The 13,570-nt window shown below is 51.9% G+C and overlaps 3 protein-coding genes across 3 annotated transcripts; 1 reads left to right on the top strand and 2 right to left on the bottom strand.

Moving 5' to 3' along the window:
* Positions 1-3,075: 3,075 nt before the first annotated feature.
* Positions 3,076-5,188, bottom strand: CABS01_03206 (allantoate permease; the record flags this gene model as incomplete). Its single annotated transcript, XM_060536583.1, has 7 exons — positions 3,076-3,589; positions 3,649-3,659; positions 3,721-4,194; positions 4,393-4,405; positions 4,463-4,684; positions 4,759-4,955; positions 5,093-5,188. 7 exons carry the CDS (start codon positions 5,186-5,188, stop codon positions 3,076-3,078), a joined length of 1,527 nt encoding a protein of 508 aa, XP_060392502.1.
* Positions 5,189-6,241: 1,053 nt separating this feature from the next.
* Positions 6,242-8,991, top strand: CABS01_03205 (uncharacterized protein; the record flags this gene model as incomplete). The annotated part of the gene is made up of 7 exons (XM_060536582.1): positions 6,242-6,372; positions 6,437-6,495; positions 6,559-6,639; positions 6,696-7,303; positions 7,369-7,398; positions 7,447-7,973; positions 8,025-8,991. 7 exons carry the CDS (start codon positions 6,242-6,244, stop codon positions 8,989-8,991), a joined length of 2,403 nt encoding a protein of 800 aa, XP_060392501.1.
* A 149-nt stretch (positions 8,992-9,140) lies between these two features.
* CABS01_03204 (unsaturated glucuronyl hydrolase) lies at positions 9,141-13,449 on the bottom strand (the record flags this gene model as incomplete). The annotated part of the gene is made up of 9 exons (XM_060536581.1): positions 9,141-9,923; positions 9,986-10,250; positions 10,455-10,504; positions 10,586-10,756; positions 10,858-10,972; positions 11,238-11,482; positions 12,006-12,918; positions 13,042-13,288; positions 13,377-13,449. The coding sequence occupies 9 exons, from the start codon at positions 13,447-13,449 to the stop codon at positions 9,141-9,143; spliced, it is 2,862 nt and encodes a 953-aa protein (XP_060392500.1).
* Between the last annotated feature and the right edge of the window lie 121 nt (positions 13,450-13,570).

Genomic DNA, 13,570 nt, shown 5'->3' with positions numbered 1-13,570 from the left:
ACTGTGAAGGGGGGAGAAGAGGGCTGAGGGAGGTCGCGATGAATCCGACTCCCTGACGGACTGCGTTTCAGGATCGAGGGGCGTCCTCATGCAGGCGGCTGTGGCACGCACCAATCGAGAAGCCGTGCAGGCGCTGGTGACTGGGATCGTGGCCAATCACAACACCAGAATCGTCCAAGAGTCGCCAGATTGGGGTGGTCGTCCGTTTGAGCCAATGGCTTAGGGCTGCGCGTACCTTCCTTGGAGGCTTGGTCACTTTTCGGTACCTGGCTTGGCCCTTGCTTGGCCCTTGCCAGACACCCAGAGAACTTGCAGGTTGGAACGCTGAGAGAAGTCACCACCCACCAACCCTACGCTGGAACGCTACATTACGTAGCATTTTCTTCCCTTCCATCTTCACGTGGTGAAGCATGGCTCATGCCTGCCACACCCAGGTACCTCGCGGAAAAAGCACCTTATTGTTACGCTTACTTCAGCGGCCCAACGGTTTGTCCTCCCAAGACCTCGAGACACTCAAGCCTCCTCGACTTACATCATCAAACAGGGGACGAATCCAGGAACCACCCCAAGGGCTCAAATGCTCACCAAGTGGACGCGGCAACGCGAGACATGTCACAACCCTCGATAGCGAATACCACTATAACACGCGTCGACGGCCTCTTGTGTCTACAATCTGTGCCGGCTAGCCCGACAACTTACTCCGTACAGAGTTCGAATACAGTCGTTACTACTACGTAGTGATAATTATCTTCCGGAGTACGGAGTATACTACGGATAGATGTCCTGTTCAAAGGATAGGTCGGCCGGCTCCCACTTGGCACTCGTACGAAAGCGTGCTGCTCAAGGTAAGCTCCGGGCACCGCGGAGCACTCTACCGATTCAGAATCCTTCCCTTACCGTGTACACTTCACTTTCAGGCCCGCCGCCCGAGGCCATGAGCCCTCCCTGCCAGCGAAATTCGAATTTGACAGGAGCCCCCCTTCCCCTCGTCGTGGCACGATCCCGTTAGATTTCAGCCCGATGGTCTCGCCTCTTTCATAGACTCAAGACTGCGGTGGTACGGTGGCACCACATTACCGCCCAATTTCCAACCTCTTGGCTCACCTGCCGAACCATGTCTGGCGCTTCAACGCTTCCCCACCAACGCTTTCCGTGATAAGGTAATCCGGAGATGTGCGACTAAAAAGACTGGTGGTCGCCGATGCTTGTGAACAGACAGTTGTGGTTCCTCGGGAACGACGCCAGGGATCTTGGGGCGCTAGCGACTCGGACCCTCCCTTATTTTTCTTTCCTCTGTCTTTCACCAGAGTTTGATAACCATAATCAGTGTCGAATTACCATTTTCACATGAATGATTGCCTAGAGCATCCGTAATGAGGCTCTGTCTCTTTACGCATTTTTGTATGCGTACGTAGTATAGAGACTGCATATGCATCCCTAACATATCAACGTATACCCGCAATGCACCTCTGGATCGCATGGAAGAACTCTCGGACTTTTCTTCTTCAGAATTCCCGCTGGTTTGGACGCCCAGACCTGTCAAGAGAGAACCCCCCAACCCTTTGAACGAGGGACAGTGCAAACCTCAGACAGTCTGGTCTTGTTGGCCTTTCGACAAAAGAGCCCGGGTTCCACCCACTGAGAAGGCGTGCTATCCGAGTGGAAAGCATTACCGTGGATGTTCGATGCCTGTCGTTTCGTCCATCCTGCGGTGCGATGCCGTTCCGTTCCGTTTTTGCGTCGTCTGGTATTTCATTTTCGATTCATGGTGCAATCAACAGGAAACGTGCGCACGACGAGCCTGGAAACAGCGTGCAGTCCCATTTCCACTTTCATCATCCGGCAACTTCTGAGCCGGTACTTGCATTCGTCAATTGAAATGCCTCTAATTCTCGTGTTTGTGGACTTTGTTTGTTGATTGTTCCGGAGTGTTTCGATGACACGGTTCGCTACCAGGCGATCATATTCCCCGTGGTTCTTGAGGCAGCATGGATAGATGAGACGCAAGTTGTGCAGCGAGCTGAGATTGCCGATCTATACAACCAACACCCAGATTATCACCGCGCCCTGAAACTGGGAAATCTTCATGTTCTTCAGCGGCGCAGCCCGGCACTTCGATACGTTGTGCTTAGATGATAAGCAAACAAGACTCAGATGTAATCCGATAATCCGAAGAAATCCAGGGGGAAAGGAGTTCAAAAGTCAACAACAGCATGCGCACGTACCACTTCCGGTCACACACCGACAACCACAACGTTGCCAAAATTGTCCCAAATGCCCTCTCTTCGATTTCCGTCACTACAAAAAGCGTCGTTCTCAAATCGGCAAAAGGATTGGGCCCTAACCAGGATTCGAACCTGGGACCTCTCCCAGACGTGTCGTAAAGACCCTAAGGGAGAATCATACCGCTAGACCATCAGGGCAGATCGTATTCCAAGTGGATGTCCTTGGATGTGAGCGGTGGCGGAAATTGTGCTCAAGTTCGTGGGTGAGGTGTGGAGGGCCGCGATATTTTCTCGACTAAGGGCAACTGACACGAGACAGGGGTGTGATGAGGCGCAAAAAGCGGGAACCGATGGTGAGACATTTCAACGGCTTGTGGCGCTTCAACTACGAGTTGCATTGGATGTAGATAGATATGACTATTTTGTAATTTATCTAACTGGGTGACTAATATTGAACACTGAGCATCAAGTCCGCAATGCCAGCGTTGTCTGCCCCGTGTCAACACATCTTAACCAGCTAAGCTGGAAGAATAGGTTGTCGGTCAACACACAATCGTCGTCCTTATAATTACTACATCAGTTGTCCCATTACAAAACCTCTCAAAGGATGGTATTTGAGGAAATATAGAGAGCGAAATACCTTAAGCTAATGGGAAAGCCAACATGGCTATGGTAGCAGTAGTAGAAATGAGAGTTATATATTAAATGGCAAATCATTGTGCAATCCACCACACCTCCACACGCTTTTGCGTCTCGAACCACGCACTTTACGGTATTCTCCTCAACTGCACCATGCCATCCGGAACTAAGGCCGATGTAAGGCCAGATCACTCAAGCCTAGATACACTGCTCAGAAGTCATATCTGAAGTCAGGGTTCTCCTTATCCGTCATATCAGCAAACGCGTTCGAGTGCTCAATTTTCTCGTCATTAGCCCCGACAGCCCCGGCCTTGCCGACGTCCTGTTCAACTTCCTCGGCCGCCATGTTCGCCGGGTCCGCGGCAGCAGCGGCCTTGCGCTTGGCCATATTGCGACGGACGAGGAGGAAGCGCAGGAGGACGAGGAAGATGTTGAAGAGGACGTAGAGGCAGAAATGAGCCGTGAAGCCCTTGCGGTAGCGGGGGGCGTCGGCGGCCTGGAAGATTTGGGGCGCCGTCATGTTACCCGCGGCCCAGCCGATGAAGGTCATGGCCAGCGTCGTCGACTTCTTGGTCTGGCCCGCGACATTGCGCGAGATGAGGGAGAAGATGAGGTTGCCCTCGGCCAGATAGAATTGGGTGCAGTAGAAGGCGATGAGGAGACCGATGCGATTGCTAGTGCTGGGTGGGATGCTGTAGATGATGGCCGTGCCGATGATGGCGGGACTTTATTCTAGATGTTAGCATATTGCGTCGTATTTCCTTTCGAACGGTTATTTACTAACATTGTGCATCCCTGCATGCGAGAAGGGTTAGCTTCGTCTCTTTACAGTCAGTAATTCTTGGCTTTTACTCACATGCATGACCCAGGCAGTCTGTCTCGACCAAGTAGCCAAGGTCGCGCTGCCAACCATGACAATGATGGTGACGGCACCCTGTGCAATGTTCAAGAGCTGCGTCTGCAGGTACGTGAATCCGAACGAGGAGATGATGAGGTTGGAGAAGACGCCAAGCCCGCCAATGATGAGGGTGGAAGTGACCTGAAGCATGACGTAGCACCACACGACGGGGTCGGTGACGGTCTCGATCATCTGGTAGCGCTTGTACGTCTTGTTCTGAATGCCCGTCTCGTTGGCCCGCACACGCTCAACCATGAGGCGCTTCTGGTCCTCGTTGAAGCACTTGGCCGCCATGGGCGAGTCGGGCAGCCACCAGCCAATGAAGAGGCCCCAGGCGCAGGTCGCCACGCCAAGGACGAGGAACAAAAGCTGCCATGACTTGATCTCATGACCGTTGTAGTGAGAGGCTCCCCAGGCGATGATGCCACCGATCTACGTTGCTTGTGTTAGTCGAGTGTTGTGGAGGCTTCAGGCCTTTGGAAGGATGTAGACGTGCCATTAGTTGGACTCCGCTCATACAGTACCACAGGGAAGTCAGAATTGACTGTTCTCTTTTTGTGTACTAAATTGCAGTTTCTTTGTTAGCAAGACAGGAGGAATACTGGAGCTAGAGACAGGGTAACTACATACCCACATTGAAGTCCTATAAGTTTTGTGTCAGCAGGATTGTCTACCATTCAGGCGGCTAGGGTTGACAAACATGATGATGAAAGCCGGCTGAACGCAAGACTCAAATACTCCGAGCAGGAATCTGACAATCATCAAGGCTGTGAAGTTCTTGGCGGCAGCCGAGCATGCAATTACAATGCCCCAGCAGAAAACATTGGCGGCGAGATATTTTGCGACGGGGAGTTTCTGCAGAAGCAAATTGGTCGGGTACTCTCCAACGAGAACACCCATATACAGAATGGTTCCGAGCCAGCTAGTTAACAGAAAGTAAGCTGTTGCTCTTCGAAACCTTCTTTTCCCGGTTACGGATAGAAGGTATTGTTTTACCTGAACTGTTGGCCCACGAGGTTGGCATCTTGTTTGATGTTCATGATGGAGGCAAAGCCAAGGGTGCCTTTGTCGAGGGACTGGCAGAAGTATGTGCCCAGCATACAAGCCAGGATTCGTCTGTTAATCGTCCAGAAAAGCTCCTTGCTTGTCTTGTCGTCAACATAGATCGCTTGAGCATCAGCATATCCGTTGGCCTGTGGGGTGTATTAGCCGAATACTATCTCCATATGAAATGCATGGTAGTCGAAAGCTCCCCAACCCCTACGTCACCTTCAACCCTCCTCTTCTACGACTGAGCCATGGTTCTGCGATACTGAAGGAGTAAACTCACCGACTTGTCTCCCTCCTGGTGCTCATAAGCCACATGAGAAGGTGCCGGCGCGATGGCATTGTCGCCACTTTCCTTGTCGGTATGACCCTGCTTCATGATGTACGGCGCTCAGGTTGCTGCAGTGCAATGGAGTTGTTCTTCTTCAGACCTATTGTAACTGAGGCTGCTTGATATTGTCTCATGGCTTACCCCGGATTTCCCTGGATCGTAAGCCTCTATATGCAACCAATATTGAAACTCTGGGGACCCCAGCTTTCACGAGCCCGGAACGACGGAGTCAGAGACGCTCCTAGAGAACAAAAACGTGGACTGATGGTGATCCGGGGCAAATGTTGCGGGCGGAATGTCTCCTCGGGGCAGTCTCCGGGACCTCGCCCGCGCCCGGAGCTGGGGTTGGCGGGCAGATCGTCAGTTCAGAGACCGGGGGCGTTGCTATGCATTAGTGTAAGGGCAGAAGGCTCTGATTGAGACTAGACAGATCAAGATTCGGGGTTACGCTAAGCTCCCCGGCCTCCTCTTGTCATTTTGACTATCCGAGGTTATCGAGATTACTTGCTTATCCGTCTTTTTAAGGAGGCATCTTCCATACCTCGCGCCTATGTTGACTCCCGGTCAATTGCTGTTACTACCATGAGAATTAAGTGAGAAATTTTGATCTGAAAAAGGACAATTCATACCATGTGAAGCTAGAGTCAAGATCTAAGGATATAATGTCTCTTTCAAACCCTCAAATGCTCATGGTCAAGTCGTTCATCCGGCCTCTACGGCTGTAGTATCACAGTCTCAGAAGCGTTCAGACGAGGAAAAGTAACGGTTACAGCGACGATCAACAGGCTCGCAAGTCAAGGATCCCCTCCATAGTGGCTTCTTTTAGCGGTCCAGTGGCATGTTATTGTGAGGGATGCCTAGTTCTTCCCCGCATGCACCTTCTCCACGTTCAGGTCTTACCCCGACATGATCCCCAAAAGTGGCTTGCGACAGCGGCGTTTTCGCTTGGTTTGGATAGTGACGGGAGATGGACGAATCAATTAGATAGCTCCTGCCATGATCTGGAAAAGAATGTGAGGGAAGGAAATTCCCGTCGTTGCATCCTTCAATTTCCCTCCTCATTCTTGACTCTTTTTTCCTTCCGCGGTTCCTGCATGCGCGATGGTCTTCGAAGACGACGACGAGGTGCTGTCCGGTCGCTCAGGCGGCGAGGAAGACAGCCAGCCCCGACCCAAGAAGAGGCGGACAAACTCAAGTGCGCAAGCGAATGGCGTGGATACTGAAGGCCCCGCGTGAGATACTCCCCGAATTGACCACGGCGCAATCGACCAATTCATGCTGATACGACGTCTTAAGCTGTCAATCCTGTCGAAAGAAGAAGGCTAGATGCTCAAGGCGGCAGCCTTGCTCGGCATGTGTACGATACAGTCAGTCTCTGCTCTGACGCCAATGAGGAGCTCACCTAATTCCATATCCAGATGTAGAATGTGTATACGATGACAGAAGATCAAAACCGGGACTGCGCACTGGTGCCGTTGAGAACCTCAGCCAGAGAGTCGGTATGCGTCTGGCGAGTCTTTAGAAATGTTATCATGAAGCTGATATCTGCTTAAAGCCACGCTCGAAAACATGTTCCTAGGTCAAGGAGTCCTGTGGCAACAGGTCTTCAACTGCTTGAATTCGGCAGCCAGCCGTAATGCCCCCAGTCCGAGCCAAGACGACTCTTCGAATGTGTCGCTCAACGAGAGAACGACTGCGCTCAAAAACACTCTCGCAACCCTGGCCGAAGGTGGAGAGCCTGCGTTGACAACACTTGCAACCATTCCGACGAAAGACACTGCCACTCCGGAAAAGGCGACGGAAAAGCCAGCGCGAACAAGTCTCAATTTCGATCCCATGATCGAAGCAGACCTACTGCCAGAGCTGGACCTCATGGACGCTCTTGTCGATATTTACTTTTCCAACATTCACCCCTGGATTCCTATGCTTCACGTGCGCCAATTTCGGGAGAGGATGCAGGACCCAGCCCAACGTCCCCATCTCAACACCATCTTTCATGCCATAGTTTCTTTGTGTGCAAGGTTCTCCCAAGATCCCCGCCTAGGGCTGCATGAGGAAAAGACACGCAGGGCACGAAGATGTCGGCAATTTGTGATACTGAACAGCATGGAGTCCTTCTCAGTGGAGAATCTTCAAGCTCTGACAATAATTGCCTTTGACACCGTGAGTACAGTCCCGAATATGTATTCAAGTTAAGTTCAAATAACTTAGCTGATCAATGAACACAGATCGGCAGTGGCAGAGGTCCATCCGCTTGGGTTAGTGGCACGTCGCCTCACATTTGGTCCATACTTACGTGTTGCTAGTCTATCGTTGGTAGCATGACCCGAACAGTTGAGCAGCTACAGCTCAGTGTCGAAGATGAAGACCAACCACCGGCTGCGAAGCATCTCATAAAGCGTATGGCATTCCTGCCGCTATGTCGAAGCTGGAGCGAACGAGAAGAGAGGCGTCGAGTTTTCTGGAATATCTTTCTGATGGACAGGTTCTGCAGTGTCGCAACAGGTTGGAACTTTTCTCTCACCAGCGCGGACGTGAAACGACGTCTACCCTGCGAAGGGGCGCTTTGGGAGAATGGAGAACCGCTCCAAACCCCAACACCATATTTCGGTGTAGCTGATCAGTCCAGCGGTTCCAGTGGAACCCTTCCTACCGCGCGTTTAGAAGAGGCAGCTCAGGATTCACTCGGAGGTTTTGCGTATTGCATCGAAGCCACCGAGAGTCTTAGTCTGGTGACGTCCTTCTTTCTTCAGCAAGCTATTGATGTCTCCAAGCCACACGAGATTCAAGTCTGGTTGATGAAGTTCAAACAACTTGACTTGCGTCTCGTACAGTGAGTCTTCCAGTAATCATTGATTTCGAGAGAGACACTGACACCCTACAGGTGGAAAATATTCCTTCCCGAACAGTGGCGGGAGGCATGCGTTCTCAACGTGGACGGCATCATGGACCCCAATCTCACTCTCGCTCACCTGACGCACAATTCGAGCGTAGTGCTGCTTCATCAGGGCGTCGCCTATCCATTGCCCGAATGGCAAGCTACTGGAATACGACTACCTTCAGCATCTAGTGCCGAAACGTGCATGGCTGCCGCAACAGAGGTGGCTATCATTGCAGAGAAATTTCTACAAGATTCGCAGCAAGTCATCAGCCCACAATTCGCGTTTTGCCTCTTCATCTGTGGACGAATGTTTCTGGCCCATTCAACCTACTACAACGTTGCTCTTCCGGATGGCTTTGATTCACTAGTAAACAGTCTTAACATCATAGCTCAAAGATGGAACGGTCTTGGCGATGTGTCCGACAACCTAGCATCCAAATTTGCCGGCCGGCTGGTTCAAGCGCGGCATCAGGGCAGGGGAATGCTCGACATACGGCAGGCAGTCTACTCGGATGATGCCCGTCCAGACACAATCTCCCTGCCGACTGGAGATAACCCAAGGACTCCTGGGGTGTCTCGTGTTAGATCGAATCATCGAGATATTGCATTCTCGCCGAGTCAAGGCACCGGCCAAGAGTCCTTCGTCGGCGGCCTTGGAACTTCTACCATGGACTTTGAACAAGAGGCATCCCCTGACAGTATATCTCTGGCATTTCCTCCGCTTCCGATAGCGTTCCATGCGCAAAGTACGAGCAGAGGCCCGACGGCCATGCCGTCACCAGTGCCTGGCGGTGCGATAATGCCAAGCCACGCGAATGGATACGATCACTTCGACGTCGGCGTTGTAAATAACCATGACAACATACATCACCCAGTTGGAGATTTTGAGGATCTCAACGCTTACTTGGACTACTCCTTCTTGCCGAACCAGCGAATCAGTATGTTCTCGGGGGCAGCAGAGAAAGAGTAGTTAACGCATCTGCAGGCGAATGATGACGATAAACATAATCCATTGGCTCTATAAGCTCAGACTTAAAGATGCATATTTACATCATTTACGAATAATTCATCAGACAAGACTCTCTAAATATACTTCAGTCATTCTCTGCGTTCAAATGCTCAAGACCGGTTCTCGTCAAACAACTCTGGGACGCCCATTTCCAGAAGCTTGTTCCCCACCAGCAGAAAGAAGTAGTCAGCATACACCAGTCCGTGGTTTGCCCACCTTCGCGGCGCAAATTCGTAGTTGTTGATGGTTGCCCCATTCAATATGGTCTCCGGCTCATCCCCCATTTCCACTTCCCAACCTACTTCTTCAACCACCGTGCCGTGCTCGACCGTATCGATCGACCTTTGAGACTTCACATAGAATCCGCCACTATTGATGTGGTTGTTACAGGTAGCGCGAGTGAGACCGATAGCGCTTCTCAGGTACGTTGATGGCCTTCCAAGCGCCGTCAGAGCCTCGTGAATGAGCAACATGCCATACGCCGCAATCATGGAGGCACTGACATCCGGAGGTTGTGCCATGTCTTTGGGCGCAGCAAAGTCCCACGGCGGGATCCCGCTCGAAGGGAGCTGCTCAAGAAAATAGTCCGCACACGAGATGGCTGTATCGAGGAAAGATGTGTCCCGTGTCCAGCCATAAGTCTGCGCGAATCCGGCGACAGCCCACGCCTGTCCCCTCGACCATGAGGACGTGTCAGAATATCCCTGATTTGTAATCTTTTCCTTTGGCACGCCGGTCGCCTGGTCAAAGTTGACAACGTGGAAGGTGGAAGAGTCCGGGCGAATGTGGTGCTCCCTCGTCGTTTCGGCGTGCTTGACAGCCGCGTTCCACATGTCATCGTCTCCAAGCTGGGAAGCAGCCCAGAAGATCACGTCGAGGTTCATCATGTTGTCCTGGCTTCCGTTTAATAATATAATTCACAGAGTGTTGACTGTAGTCGCGAGGTGGTGCTTACAATGATCACGAGAAAGTCTTTACTCGGGTCCAGGAACTTGTATCGCTTCGTTACACAGATGTCCCACGACCGGATGGATCCCACGGTGGCGTCAAACCGGCTATACAGCGACCTAGCTGCCGTTAAAGCCGTCTCGAAGGATCTGCGGTCACCCGAAAGCTCCCACGCGGGTCGTGCCCAGGGAAAGATCATGAAGCCCAGGTCATGTGTCGTCTTGAGCTCTGCGTTGGGGTGGAGGGTTTCTGTCCACCACTTACAGGCGAACCTTGGTGCACGGGTCAGTCGATTGAAGTTTTGGAATATTGGCATCTGGGGGAGTTACTCGAGATGTAGTAAGTTGGGCTCATCCTCTGCTGACCAGCCTAGCCGTTTCAAGAGATGGGGGTGCCTACGCCTTCGCTCGAGGAGGAGATAGAGACACCCGGGGAAGAAGCCCGAGGTCTAAAAGTCCAGTTCGCGGTAGACGTACTTTGTGCCGCCTGGTTTGGTGTACTCCGGGAAAAGGGTCGGTGGCGAAGACTTTGCACCGAAAAAAAAAATTTGTTAGCAGATGAAGGAGCTTTCTATTCTTACGGCAGCTCATAGGGGAGTTGCTCATACCGATGAGAAGCTTTGTTTTGCCACGCCCCAGATCTTGGCTGTGACCTTGGGGGAGAAGAGCGAGGCCGCCAGAGACTTTTCTCCCTGCTTGATGATCTCTGCTGAAGAGAACGGAGGAGTCGTGAGACCGGCTACTGTTTCCATATTCTCCTGGCAGTGTTTGCTGCGCTTCTGTTGTTGAGGTGAAAACACTCTGCGTTAGCATGGAGGGGCCGCGGTGGTGACGATAGTGATGAGGGCGTTAAGAGCACTAAGAGCACGATTTTACTTACACAAGCGTTGCCGCCCATCTTGAAGTCCGTGCCATCGTCAACTAACCTCTTATTGAGGCTGTTCGTGACTGGGACTTTCTCTGTTATGATGGCTTCAGGAGTCATGTTGCTAGTTCTGACTTGGTTGAAGTTTTTCTGTCCTGTGATTCCTTTCGAAGTGGGCAGGCTTGGAGTAATCGATAGCAAGTTGTAGTGCCCGCTTTCTCAAAGGACATAAGAGACTGATGGAACGTACTCACTAGGAACTCATCTTTTGGGGCACCGCATTCAAGTAATCACTTTCCTATTCATCCTATTCGCCTCCCAGACCTCTGGCTCCATGGGAATTACGGCCAAGAGACACGACGCCTTAGTCATGGGATACGTCCCCGCGGACAAACCTTCCCAATAGAAACATGGGCTCGCAAGTTGACAGACCACCCATCGGCTCCCGGCGGTAGAGCTTTCGGGCCGCATAGCCTATTGATGAAAAGCGGTTTGTTGTGCTCGGTGGGATGTTCTGCGTTGTGTTGATGATGCCGGAGGATTGTCCGGAACTTGCTCCGCACTCCGGTATAGGAGAGTTGAGAGTGCCGAGCCACCCGGGATGCAAGGATGAACGAGGACCTCGCTTGGAAGGATCAATCTATTGGATTACACAAAGACTAGTGTAATGTTCCACGAAATAGACACTGAGGCTTGCCGCTGATGCCAGTCCTATAGCCGTTTCTCGGCCTCTAGCTCCCCGAACATGTTGGAAGCCGATTACTGAGGCTTTCTCCATGGAGACCAAAGATCATGGCTGGGACTTACTACCATGAGATTAATACAGTCACCAAATTCAATCTGATTTTTTTCACCCGTCTGTGATCACGCCTCTTTCCATCAACCTTCGAGATTGGTTTGTTTCTTGTAAGCCTTAGATTTTATCAAGTTCAAGACAATCCGGTCCAAGCGAGATATAGACATGAAACAAGCATCAATAAGGCTAGACACACATGAGAAACTTACACTCTGTTCCTTTCTATGAAGCCCCATCCGAAGACCTCCATCTAATTGTTTAAACTACGAGTTGGCTCACAGATGCTCATTTTGGACTGGTTGCAGCTCTGCCGGATATGTAATTACCAGGATACCCTCCTGCATATCTAGCAAGACAGCAAGAGAACCTTGGTCTGCCCGACCGCCACCCCTTCCAAAGTGATCTTCTCCTTGACGATCCCCGAATCCTCATCAGCCCATACATCCTTCACTTTCAACCCTCCACCGGGACACTCCTCCAACCCTTCAACCTCCTTCCATGGCACCTCGATGCTCGTCTTGTTCCTCCCATAGTTCAAGGCGAGGACAACGTACCGGTACGCTCCCGTCTCGATGGCGCCTCCCCATACCTGCACCTCGTCCTCCCTCGACAACCTAGGCAAGTACTTCACAGCTTCGCCCCTCTCATCCTGAGAGATGGCGATGATGTCCTCATTGAGTAGAATCCTTAACGATGAATCCCGAATCTTCGTGACGTCGGCACCGATGATGAGAGGTGACTTGAGCGCCGCCCAAAACGAAAAGTGCGTCTGCTCCTCCACCTCGGACATGTACACGATCTTTCCGCTGAGATTATACCCGACTCCTACTTCCAACATATCCATGTCCGCCCAACTACCCCTCTCCTTTGCCTGGAACGGCGAGATCTCTCTCATCTTCCGGATCATAGTCAGCACGCTCACCCCGGCGTACCCGGTGTTAAGACAGTACGCCGTCTTGCAGATATTGGCCTTGTCCTCCGCGAACCGCGCGTGAATGTCGCCGGACATACGGTATGAGGCAGCGCCGACCTGGTCCGCCCAGTACCAGGGGAACTGGTGGCCCCACTGGCATAGACTGTAGAGTATTTTGTGACCGGTTGCCAGGAGGGCGGACGACATTGTCTGGAAGCGTTCCTGCTGGGTGTGCGTGCCCGCGTGGAAGCCGCCGCAGTTGTCGTACTTTAGATAGTCGATGCCCCAGGCGGCGTAGGTTTGGGCATCGAGCTCTTCGTAGCCCCAGGAGCCGGGTGTAAAGCCGCAGCCAAAGATCCCCGAGTCACTAGGTTTTCGTTAGCATTCGTTTTCGCGAGTCGCTTTCTGCTCTTCAGCTCGACCTCTTCCAGTGGAAAGAAGCAGTAGAGGGAGGCAGAGTGAGAAGCATCCATGGAAGTAAGAACAGTACCTGTAGAGACCAATCTTGAGGTCTAGGGTATGAACGTGCTCCGCGAGTGTCGAGATACCAGACGGGAAGCGGGTAGCATTATGCTGCTGCCGGCCCTCGACGTCTCGTTCGAGAGCCTGCCAGCCCTCATCCATGACGACGTAGCTGTATCCCGCCTTTGCTAGGCCCTTTTCTACCATTGCTGTTGCTGTGTCTTCAATCAGGGTTTGGTTGATATTCTGCTTGAACGTGTTCCACGAGTTCCAACCTATCTCGGAACAGAGGACATGTAAGTGAGTAGGACATTGACTTTGAGTTTTGGATTGCAAGTTCTATGAGACGGGTAATTTTCTCACCCATTTGTGGCTTGCTGGCCCCTAGGGTAGAGGGAACTGCGGTAAAGATAGCGAGGAACGTCAAAAATCGCATGGTGTGGACTCTCGTAGGGAAGTATGGGATCCATGCACGTTGACTGAATCAAGACGCCATGGAAGCTATGTCTCCCTTTTAAACCAAGGTCTACACTCATGAGGGGCCTTTCGAGAAAACG

Source organism: Colletotrichum abscissum, assembly GCF_030869225.1.
Source record: "Colletotrichum abscissum strain IMI 504890 chromosome Unknown Scaffold_6.1, whole genome shotgun sequence".
Lineage (NCBI taxonomy): Eukaryota > Fungi > Ascomycota > Sordariomycetes > Glomerellales > Glomerellaceae > Colletotrichum > Colletotrichum abscissum.
Note: the sequence above shows the minus strand (reverse complement) of the source record. Positions and strands in the feature narration are given on the sequence as shown.